The sequence below is a fragment of the Triturus cristatus genome, chromosome 2_2, assembly GCF_964204655.1.
Source record: "Triturus cristatus chromosome 2_2, aTriCri1.1, whole genome shotgun sequence".
NCBI lineage: Eukaryota > Metazoa > Chordata > Amphibia > Caudata > Salamandridae > Triturus > Triturus cristatus.
The window spans coordinates 358,925,043-358,937,662 of NC_140582.1; the positions used below are offsets into that span (position 1 = coordinate 358,925,043).

Below are 12,620 nucleotides of genomic sequence, written 5' to 3' on the forward strand. Positions count from 1 at the left end.
CAGAAAGAGGAGGAGGAATTCATCGGTGTATTTGAACAATGTTGCCGTAGTCATCTTCTTCTTCTTGTCAAATGATTGGTCTTTTAGGAAACAAATGTATCGAGTCATCCCACAGAATGTCTCCTATCACTGAAGACTTCTGAAAGCGAAGCACTTGTAAGCAGTGCACACAATAAGATTAGAGTTTAGGACCCTCAAGCGCAGACTTTTAGCTACTGGCTTGTGGAGGTATCTTGCAGCCTGATTCTAAAGAGCACAGTGCACATGGTAAGAATAGTAAATTGAATTTTGTGTGATATTTCTAACCAGTTCAAGGCTTGTGTCTGCACAAGGTTTGTGAGCCAAGCTGAACATTCATCTAGCCGCCTGGCTTTAGACAGTGAACCCCCCTATTTCAACTGCTAGGGTCTGGCTCCAGCCTTTCAACTACCAGTTTCAAGAGGAGCAGAGACAGGGAGTGCACCAATCAGGAGGAGGTATCCCACCCACGGGCATCCCAGAGACTTTCTAACCACCCACATTGTACGAATTGGGTGGTGGTGCTCAATGATGATTTTCACAAGACCTGACCGGTAGGAAGATTGTGGGTGGGACTGGGTCTGCCAGCGCTGACCTGGACCCCTCCCCAGGTCTCTGCTTGTAGTTCCTGTAGGTTCACCCCTACCTATTGTGCATGGAAAAATAATCCCCAGAGATAGATTTATACATATATAATCTTCAGAAACTCCAATACAATAACTGAAATTATCTTTTGCTGAGGGACATTATGGTTGTCTAATGAGTGTTATACCTATGATACAGTAACTAAAACCACAAAAATTCCCCAATTATGGTTGATGATACAACCGTGATGCTCCCAAATGCAACACCGATTATCTCACACATGACACCACATATAATGTCACAAATGTAACTATATAAAAAATCCCAAACAATAGCTTTTTAAAAAATGTGTTGTACATAATCTTTGTGATGGTATCGCGATGTTGACAGTGGTACTGCAATATATCCTTTGCGTGGAGGTCCAACCGCAGCAGCCTTTATTAACAATATAGTTTTCCAACTAGATGTTGTTTCTAGCAAAGGTACAGTCCTTACCTGCTGGCAACCGATGAATAAATGACAACCACCTCAAACTGAATGCAACAAAAGCAAAATTCACGCTTGTGACTGGTCACCTGTCTGGTCATGGGCCCATGTGCCTAGTTGTCAAAGGAACTTGAAGTTCCAATAACTCCAGCCATTAAAGTCATGAACTTGTACGTCATTTTGGACACTGAATTTTCACTAACCTCTTACATCAACTGGGAAATCTATTAACCTCATTACACTTAGAATGCTGTAATGTTTTTCCAATACCTGCGATTTTGGAAGTGCCGGGCAACAGAGGAGTTGGCCTAACGGCTAGGGCGCTCGGCCTCGGACCTAGGGGAACTGGTAATGATGCTGAACATCCTGTGATTCTGGGCAAATCACTTAATCTTCCCGTGCCTAACAACAAACAAAAAAAAAATTAATGTGTGTCCTCATGAAAGTAACGTAACTGGTGCTATGTAAAGCGCTCTGATACCTGATTGGATTCGGGTCAAGTTCGCGCTATATAAAACTCTGCAAAAAAAACAAAACTGTAGCCCCCATTCTCTCCCCCACACTGGCGGTCCGACCACTGTATTACAACTTTGCCGGTCGGACCGCTAAGTGACCACCGCAACCGCTGGGGAATCGCGATCCCTTGGCGTGGCGGTCTGGGGCATTAATATGCTGGCGGTGCTGCTGCGGCATCGCCAAGCATATTATGACTTTCTTGACCTCCACACTTTTCATGGTGGTGATCCCACCATGAAACGTTTGGTGGTCAGGAAAGTAAGGGGCCCTGCAGGGCCCCCTGGTGCCCCTATGCATGGGGGTGCATGCAGCAGATACAGGGTGTGCCCCCTGTGCTCATGCACCCCAGTTCCTGCATGGCATGGACTGCAAACTCCATGCCATACAGAAGCTTGCTTTGGCGCTCCCTCTGTGCTGCAGTTCAAAGACTAACATATGCCTCTTTGAATTGCAGCGCTGCAAGACAGCCGTACCGCCCGCCCGCCCCCCAGACCCTGAAATGACTCGTAATCTGGTGGGTGAGCGGCGGTCGAGTTTGGCAGTTGGAGCGGGGCACTGGTGTGGCGGCCCACTCAAAGATCGCCAAACTCATTATCAGGTCCTTAGACTTTCACCCATGCAAGACTTCCCTCTCTAATTTCTGTGGCTGATCATGGTTATCTTCATATGTGACGTCATAGATGACGCCTCTAGTGATATAAATGATGATGTAATTTGTGACGTCACAAGACATTGATTGGAGATAATACTGATAGTTATAGTTATGTGATTTAACACAACTTTTTTCAGTGTTTATATACCAATAATGACATATTAAATTAGCCATATTTAGTTGTGTAGTTGGCAATTATTGTGACTATTAGAAGACATTAAAAAAACAGCTGATGTGATATTTTTATAAATTCGATTATACTAGGAACAAGCGTGCCCTTCCTTTTAATCTGCCTGAATTACCTAGTGATGAATCCCCTCAGAACTTTGCTCGACTCTGAATCCCAAATGACGATGAGAGTGAAAATATGTTTTTAATAAATGACAAACGTGCTGGAGGTAAATACGCAGTCATTAATTATGTGTAACAGGCTCTGTTATAGTGGCCCAGGAAAAATATAGATCATCACCTGTAAACGCCCCAGAGTGGTAATGTGCAGGTGATAAAGATACAAAGGGACTAGTGATTAATGGGTGGTGTGCAATGCTGCATATGATACTGGACTGTGGAGGCTTACTAGCCCGGGTAGACCACAGTTTGGCAGTTAGGGCCTGTGTTTGTGACGATGATTGAGAGTACGCGGTACTTAAAACCTATAGGTAAGATCTGTAATAGAGATCAGAAGTCAGGGCAATGACAGGAAAGTGCTTATGGGTGGACAGCTTCATCTATTCATCAAAATACTGCCATAATGGAACTGGTTTCAGTGCAGATGCAAACCGTGGCACTGTGTCTTGTGATTGTGAAGACACCAAGAGACAGATCACATGCATTGCACTAGGCAAGAATCTTTGTGTGTATTGGTAACCAGTGCAAATCTGCACCATCATTTGCATGGGCCAACTAGTGAAAAAGGACATTTCCACTGAGCAATCAGTGTAAAAATAATATTTGCACAAAACGACAACTGCATTTCACCCTAAAATACTTCTGGTAAGCGCAAATGTCTGCAAACATGTAGCAGCCACCAGTGCACAGAGAGCTAGGCACAATGCTGGCACAACGCATGAAATCTAGTCCCAGGAAGGGCACTGACTGCATATATAGTGAAACATTGTTACTTTTGAACGTTTTCTTTTTAGTTGTGATTGGTTGAACTGATAAACAGCATTGAAATGAAATGAACACACAGAAGGAAAGAGAGTTACTAATCCCTCATCATCTGTGATCTCTTCCAGAAATTCTAACAGGCTAATGTGTTTCAAAATGTTCTCACGTCATGAGAAACTGTCCACAGTTCGTGCCAGCCACAAGGCCCCACTGTTACAATTATACATACACATTCAGCCTTCGTGGTCAGATAAGCACTGCCTTCACCCGCGGGCTGATCAGTTGTACGTTGTGTTGTTCGCAGGAGGAACAGACCCCTCTACACATTGCCTCCCGCTTGGGCAAAACCGAGATTGTGCAGTTGTTGCTCCAGCACATGGCCCACCCGGATGCTGCCACCACCAACGGCTACACCCCGCTGCACATTTCCGCCAGGGAGGGCCAGTTAGATGTGGCCTCCGTGCTGCTGGAGGCGGGAGCATCGCACTCGCTAGCTACCAAGGTAAGAGGATCTTTCCTGGGGTGAGGGGTAGCGCAGGACTGCAGAATATGGTGGATACACAAGGCAATGCTTGCTTTTAATACTGCAGACAATGGTCCCAATAATGCGGTCAGTGGTCCCAATAATGCGGTCAGTGGTCCCAATAATGCGGGCAATGGTCCTACTAATGTGTGCAATTGTCCCAATAAGGCGGGCAGTGGTCCTATTAATGCGGGCAGTGGTCCCAATAATGCGGGCAGTGGTCCTGTTAATGTGGGCAATGGTCCCAATAATGCGGGCAGTGGTCCCAATAATGCGGGCAGTGGTCCTATTAATGTGGGCAATGGTCCCAATAATGCGGGCAGTGGTCCCAATAATGCGGGCAGTGGTCCTATTAATGTGGGCAATGGTCCCAATAATGCGGGCAGTGGTCCCAATAATGCGGGCAGTGGTCCCAATAATGCGGGCATTGGTCCTATTAATGCGTGCAATGGTCCCAATAATGCGGCCAGTGATCCTAATAATGTGGGCATTGGTCCCAATAATGCGGGCAATGGTCCTATTAATGCGTGCAATGGTCCCAATAATGCGGGCAGTGGTCCCAATAATGCAGGCATTGGTCCTATTAATGCGTGCAATGGTCCCAATAATGCAGGCAGTGGTCCCAATAATGCGGGCATTGGTCCCAATAATGCAGGCAATGGTCCTATTAATGCGTGCAATGGTCCCAATAATGCGGACAGTGGTCCTAATAATGCGGGCAATGGTCCTAATAATGCGTGCAGTGGTCCCAATAATGTGGGCAGTGGTCCTAAGTTTGTCACTCTTTCATTTTGTGGTTGTTATTTATAAATCTAGACAGGTATAACTTGTGTAAGAAGCAAAAATGCTTACTGAGTCGGGGCTGCAGCACGCGTAGTGTTAGGTCTCGTGCACTTGTTGAATGCGTGGAACATGGAAGAAGTCAGATCCGCGTGTAGTTATCACTGATGCCACTGCAAGCTTTTCATGCCCTGTATGCTTGTTCAGGGTCTTTAGTATGATATTATTTAAAGTACAAAACTCTAAAGTTCTTTTTTATTTTACATTTTTAAAACCTTTAACTCCTATCGTGTGATGTGAATTGAATGCCCGAGAGGGTGGCTATCCATGATGTTTTTCTGGGTAAACATAACTTCTTGTCAAAGTAGATATCAATGAAGGGTGTTCATGCTATGTTGAATCTCACTGGGTGTGCACAGGATCACTCACAAACACCCCTACAAATTGACCTGCTTATTTACGTAAGTTTTTATATAGTGGCACTTTACAAAGATGCGGAGCAAAAAGAATTTGGAAAATTTGATTCACACTGGGTGAGTAAACCAGGTCTATAAATGGATGATAAACTCACAATAAAACGGTAACATTTAGAGAGTCGTCAGCGTGTACAAAGAAGCATTAATCCCAGGGTATACTCATTAGAGGCTCTCAGAGGCTGCTTAACTGGCTTAGAAGAGGCTAGCTATCATCAATTTAGAAGGGTTAGTTACAGTGCCTGGTCTTGAAGTTATATGTAGAATTTTTAAGACTATCTAGAGGGATGTAAGGCAGAGTACCAGGAGGAGTGGGGCAGAGTAAGGAGATACAAGTAGGAGGGGGAAAGGATGGTAAGAGGCCCCATGTTGATGACGCAACAAGAGTGTCCGGATAAAAGACCAGATGGATGGTGCAATCCTAAACAGAGGCCGGATAAGTCATTGTATGTGTTCAAGGTACAAATACTTTGTGAAGTTACTATTAAAAATATTTGCTGTTAAGGTATTTGAGGTGAGGTAGTAGGCATGTCTTAAAGAATTCACATCTCTACTCATCATTTTGAGGACTATGGGTCCAGAATGAACAGTATGTACACCATTGCCGATATAGATTCTAAATTGTGACTAAATATAAATTATGACTAAATATAAACACACATACAAAATGGTGGATTTAAGGACCATGTCCTGATAGCTTCCTGCAGCTGCGACATCCATAAGCAAAGGATCTGTTTAAGGGTGGATGCTTTTCTAGCAACAGTGTCCTAGAATGATGAAGTATTGAAAACACCCAGTAGTGTGTAATATGGCAGGCCAGCCCCAGTATCGGACTGGCCTATAGGGCAATCAGGCAGTTGCTGATGGGCTGTTCGTACAGGTCAGTGTGTGGGCCGTGCTGTGGCTGTTTGAGGGTCTGTTCTATGGTCTGCCGGGCCTGTTTTACTGTTTATTTCCCTGACATTGACAAAAACATTACTTGCAACACGCACAAATGTATGCGGTCTTCGTTATCTTGCAAAACACATATACAGCAAGTCTTTACACGTTCGAAACAGTCCACATTAGCACATGTGGGCCACTTTTTAAGCTATATAATGCAATGATGGGGGCCACTTTCTTTCTGGTGCCCTGGCATATTTTCTCCTCCCAGTCCGACCCTGGCCATCCCTGAATTCTTTTAATGTCCAAGATGCTGGGAACATGAAAAAGCCTGTGGTCATTCTCAGGGAGCTGCTCCCACTCTGGCCAAATCAGATGTTGAATACTGTGGCTAATGTCACATGAGGAAGGACAGGGTGGGAGTACTTCCTCCTCAGACATTTCTAATGGCCCTACCGTCACCCGGGGGTTTACCAGCATGCCTGAAGTAAGGAAGGGTGAGAGTACCTCTCGCTACCAAACATCCATGGTCACCGTGGAAATGGATGTACTTTCTCTGTAACTTCAGACACTGGACATCAGGTGTCTTCAAAATAAAGCATTGTTCTCAGGACTGGAAACAGTGAAATCACTTATTCTGAAAGTTCAAGGAAAAAAATGTCTACAGCAGCAGTGGCCAAGATGATCTTTGCCTAATTAAAACCTTTTCCTAACTGCAATCAAACGAAGAGGCTGATGTCAAATTCCTAGCAAAGCTCCTGTGATGAGTACACATACACGACATGTTGGATGCAGTTAAGGATCAGGCACACACATGCATACTCCCGAAAAGAATGCTAATCCACTCCCTTTGCCTCCCCCTGCCATAATTGCATGACAGTATACAAAAAACTGCAAATATCATAGTGCAACATGCATGTATACACACGCACATATACACAACCATTGCATCAAAATAGCGGCACAACAATTGTGCCCACTAAGAGGGCAACAGTGAAATAACGTGTATGGCCCACAAAATTCAGCTTTTAATGAATCTTTTCCCAATCTAACATTCTTTTTATCTGAACGTCTGCAGAAAGGGTTTACGCCTCTGCACGTCGCAGCAAAGTATGGAAGCCTGGATGTGGCAAAACTCCTCCTGCAGCGGCGCGCTCCACCAGACTCTGCTGGAAAGGTAAAGGAACTCTCTTGGAGGGGAAGCTTGTAGAAATCCACTGTAATCAGGCAAAGTTTGGAGAATAACTCAATGGTTCCTTTTATGAAAACTAAATATGTGCTTAGGAAAAATCATCAGTGATTTTCTTGCATCTTAGAAAGTCAAATTTAAGATGAATCGGTGGAACATTGTAAAGAAACACAAGTTTCACAATGGTTAACTACAAAGAATATTGTATGTTTTTGTAAATCTTTTGCAGAACTCTATTAATGTGTTAATTTTTTCAAAGAGAGTGTTGCAGTTTCTCAAGTGTTACCCTAAAATACGTACTTTTCTGTAGAGAAGCGCGAAAAGCCATTGGGTATTGACTGTGCGCAAATTAACTGGGTTTGTGTAAAAAGCCACAGATACCTACTCATTTCCAAGTATTTGGAAGTGGCTGCCCATGTACGTAACTTGGCTTTTTGTGGCACTAGGGTACGAAAGGTATCATTCAACTTGGAAATTTGAGCCACATTTAAATAAACCAATTTCAAGTGACCAAGAAGGATTTACTTACCAGTACACTGGCTGAGTACACAAACCTTTCAGAAGTGGGGTATTAAAATAAAATGCCAAGGCTTTAATAAGCATTTCAGATTTAGTATAATGGGTTCACTCCCTTTAAAATACGATTTGTTTATAGTTGTGCATATTGGCGTATTCACATCTCTAATGCAAAGTTCCCATTGCCTTTGGTGACCCTGCTGTAGGTAAGATTGTGCATTCTGTGGGATATGTCCTTGCAACGCAGATTGCAGAACAGTCCTGGGTCCCACCCTCATTTCAAACTTTATTCTTTGCAGAGTTAATTTGATATGCATATATTTATATCATGTAAACTCTCATTGGACCTTTACATCGTCCAGAGTGATGCTTTGAAAAGACATCTAAATTAAGGTGCCTTTACATCACAAGTGAGGTGCATTTTTTGTTCAATTTGGTTTTTTGGCACAGACAATATATGGGCCAACATAAAAACACAGGCATATGAACACAACTCAGGAATCGTGGGTGCTTGTATCTAGTGCTGTTCAAAGGACTGCTTTGCTGCAGTGTGCACATTCAGTACAGGCTGAGGACCAATAAGAAGACGTTCATGCCATTTATGCTGAGCCAACTACCCTACTACCTAGCGGGGGTATAAGAAAGACCCATGCTACCACTATGACACAGGAAGGTACGCTTGGCCGAGGCCTTTGTACATCTTTCTGGAAGCCAACCCAAGTCACATGGAAGAGGCTGCCCAACAAGGTTAGCAGCGTGGTGCTATCATTTTGTGTCTCACCATGGTTACATGGCCACTTAACTTCATGTAAAAGATCCATCATGCTTGTTTCCTGCACATTGCTGTACACTGACCCCCAGAAGCTGGCCTTGTTTCTGCTGGGAAAAAGGGGTCTGTCCTATGTTGCTTTCAGTTACGGATTTCCTGCACATGCTGCCAGAGGGGGTCAGAGCCTCTTAATAAATCACTATGAACTCATGCACATCATTACCTACATCAGCCACATAAGGAGTTCTCCAGTAAACCATCACATGTATATATGCATCTAAAGCAGTAATGGCTGCCTTTGCAGATGTCAAGGGGTCTGGCCACGCAGCTATTTGCTTGGTGTTCTGCAGTGTACATTTTGTCAATCACTGTGTGGGGCATTTTGAAACATTTGTTTAAACCAAAAATATCTTTAGCTTTGGCACAGAGCCAACCAATTAGCACAGCTCTACCTTTACGCTGGCTATAATGTAGGATTCAACTACCACAAAATTCTACAGACTTCCACGTAAATGATAAAATGCTAACAGTTGTATTTATGTGTTGTTTACCCTGTGGGATTGTAATTCGGTGCTCCTGCTAGTATCTAAAAAGCGAACACAATTCTCTCTTATTTATTACAAATGAAGCCTCAAATCTGAATTTTGTCACGACTTGCCAATGAGGGTAACTACAACCTTTTTATTTCTGGAAGGATATTCCTTATTTCACTTTGGCAGTCTTTTTTTTTTTTTTTTTTAAAAACCTTTATTCGCATAAATCAGATACACAGCTATTCAGCCGACATCCCGGAGGTTCGGCAGCTAAACAATCAACACGTGAAGTCCTCCATGGCTCTAATGCAGGAGAATGACAAAGGTCTCATTTTTGAAAACTACCTACAATAAACACAACAAGCAAGGCAGTATACACCACAAAGTCGTGCCAGTTTCCAGCGGGGGCGCGGCCCCATTTCCAACATCAAATCAAACCACCGATCTGGAGGGTGAGGGAGAGCAGAGGCACTAACATTCTAACGGAGGCGCATCAGAAAAACCCAAGTCGGAAGTGAGGCTAGGGGGAAAGTTGCTCCTCTGGCGGTTCAATGGCAGGAGGCAGACATATGCCTCCCCTGTATTGGTTCCAACTTCCCCATACCTTATGCCATTTCTTAGGCCTCCCCCGTGCACTATACACCGTTTTCTCCCGAAACATGCTCCAGTCCATGTTGTCCTTCCATGCATCCAGGGTGGGCGGGCTATGGGATCCCCACAGTCGTGCTATATCTCGCTTAGCCACCATATTGCCTAGGGTCACCCATTGAGTCTGCGCTGCGTCATAATCCGTAGGACCCCACACATTCAAAAGACAGCCCCGCGCCTCTGGGTGCAGTACTATACCCGTGACCTCCTGCATCACCACGTGCATCCGCTTCCAAAAGTCCGCAATCACACCACACTCCCATATGATATGTAAAAAGGTGCCCACCATCCCGCAGCCCCTCTTGCATAACCCATCCTCGGAATAGCCCATATGAACCAGCCGGGGCCCAGTGACGTAGACTCTGTGCAGTATCTTAAGCTGGACCAGCCGTAGTCTGGCGGGGATCGCGACCTCCTTAGGAGAGGAGACGGCGTATTGCCAATCTTCATCGTCCAGCTCAAGGCCGTCCCTTATCCACTGATCCCGAACCCCCATGAGGAGGTCGGTCCGGACATTCACGAGCTTTTTGTAAATTAGGGAGATTGTGCTCTCCGGCATATGGCCGTCCAGGATCCGGTCCTCCAAGGGAGAGGACTCAGGCACCCTCTCCCCCTCAACGAGCACCGACCGCAGCGCATGGCGCACCTGCGCATACCGGAAATATTCCGTGCCCTCCAGCGCATATTCCGTCCGTAGTTCGTCAAACGACTTAATCCGCCCCTTGGCCAGCAGGTCGCCCACCCTGGAGATGCCAATCAGATCCCATTTCTCGAATCCCTTAGAGTGCCAAAGTTTCCCCAGCATATCTGAGTCATACAACGGAGTGGCGAGGGTGAGCCTATCTTTCCAGCCCAACGAGTTTGTGACTGTCTTCCACACATTCACCGCCACCCCGGTCGGCCCCGTGAGGGACCCAGCCGGGGGCCTCGAGTAAAGTGCTCTATAGTAGCCACCCCCACGCAGCAACCACCGGTCCATAGCAAAGCCGGGGCTAAGCGCCGGGCCGTAGACTCCATGGTTGATCGCACTCAGCTGGGAGGCCCAATAGTATCTTCTGATGTCGGGAAGCGCGATACCCCCATCGTACCAAGGAAGAGCTAGTTTTGCTATCGCTATACGCGGACGGCCGTCCCACAGCAGCGAGCGCTGGAGACTCTCGACCTCCCGAAAGTAGCTGGCCGGAACCAGCTCCTGGGTGTTCTGCAGGACATAGAGAAAACGGGGAAGAGACATCATTTTGAATAGCACAGCTCGGCCAAGGAGGGAAAGCGGCAGCCGCCGCCAGCTCGCTACATCTCGCCGCAAGCGCACCAGCGGAGGGACCAGGTTCCTCTCATACCGTACCGTTGGGTCGGTGGAGATATAAATCCCAAGATACATGAAACCCTCCCGGGCGATCTGGATCGGGCAATTCCGCGGGGGAACCGGGACGTCTCCACACAAGGCATACAGATATGACTTCCCCCAGTTAATGGTTAGTCCCGAATTCCTCCCGAAGGAAGTCAAAATGTCGCAGATAACTATGAGGGACTTCCGGGGTGAGGCGAGATAAAGCAGGATATCATCGGCATAGAGGGAGATGCGGTCCTCGTGGTCAGGTGACCAGCGAAGCCCCCTCACCTCCGGGTGCCATCGTATCCAGGCCGCCAGCGGCTCGAGAGCAAGAGCAAACAACAGCGGCGACAGAGGACAGCCCTGCCTGGTACCTCTCCCCAGCCCGAAAGGGCGGGACGCCCTACCGTTGACCGCGACTTGAGCGAGAGGCTCTTCATATAATAGTCTCACCCATCCCATAAATCCGGGTCCAAAGCCGAATTTCGCAAGCGCAGCCCACAGGTATTCCCACTCTACCGTATCGAAAGCCATCGTTGCGTCGAGCGCTGCCACAATGGCCGGCTCCCGCATCATCCCCACCCTTGCGATCACTCCGTGGATGCGCCTCAGGTTCAACGCGGTGTTACGATGCGGGATGAATCCGGATTGGTCAGGGTGGATCAGATCACCGATCACCCTGACCAAACGGTTAGCGAGGATTTTAGCGAGGATCTTCGGCTCGGCATTAAGGAGCGAGATCGGCCTATATGAGCTGCACCTGTTCCTGGGCTTACCATCTTTATGTATGACCACGATTGTTGCCAGGCGCTGGTCGCGTGGGAGGCATCCCGTCTCCCGCGCCTCCACGAACATAGCTCGCAAATGCAGAGCGATCTTATCTGGCCGGAGTTTGTAGAGCTCAATTGGCAGGCCATTCGGGCCCGAGGCCTTGCCCGAACGTAACGAACGGATAGCCCCCGCGATTTCGTCGACTGTGATATCGCCATCAAGATCGTCCCTGTCTATGTCGGAAAGGCAAGGCAAAGCAAGATCACGCAGGAGTTCACACGAATCCCCCACTGGCCTGTCCGACACGGAGGTATAGACCGTGTGGAAGTAATCCGCAAAGCACTGGACTATGCCATCCGGCTCCGCGACAACGACGCCATCCTCCGTCACGAGGTCCGGCACAACACGATTGACCCGCTCCTTTTTATCCAGCCACGCGATTAATTTCCCGGCCTTGTCCCCGACGTCGTACAGACGGCCCCGCTGTTCCCTACTCAAGGCTTTGGCCGCGTCCGTCACAAGGGCCTTGTACTCCGACTGCTTAAGGGTCAAATTGTGCAGCGCCGCCGCCGTAACCTCCCCTTCCAATGACAGCTCCAATTCCGCGATCTCCTCCTCAATCTGGGCGACCTCCGCGTCTCGCCGACGCTTGGCCGCTACTATCAAGGAGAGGGCCTCTCCCCTAAGCACTGTTTTGAACGCTTCCCACAAAGACACAGCCGACGTGACCGAGCCGAGATTCTCCTGGAAGTAACGATCGACCGCCTTCAGCACCGCACTACGAGTCATAGGGTCCCTGAGATACCACGGGTTAATTGGGGCCACCCTACCCCCCA

At 47.1% G+C, this 12,620-nt stretch overlaps 1 protein-coding gene across 15 annotated transcripts in view; it reads left to right on the top strand.

The window, feature by feature from the left end:
- The window catches only part of ANK2 (ankyrin 2), a 1,556,458-nt gene that overhangs the window by 1,154,540 nt on the left and 389,298 nt on the right, over window positions 1-12,620 (top strand). For all 15 annotated transcript variants that reach the window (XM_085641446.1, XM_085641452.1, XM_085641444.1 and 12 more), the window contains 2 exons: window positions 3,672-3,869; window positions 7,104-7,202. In XM_085641446.1, the coding sequence (XP_085497572.1) occupies window positions 3,672-3,869; window positions 7,104-7,202 (297 nt within the window). The remainder of the gene's footprint in view (window positions 1-3,671; window positions 3,870-7,103; window positions 7,203-12,620) is intronic.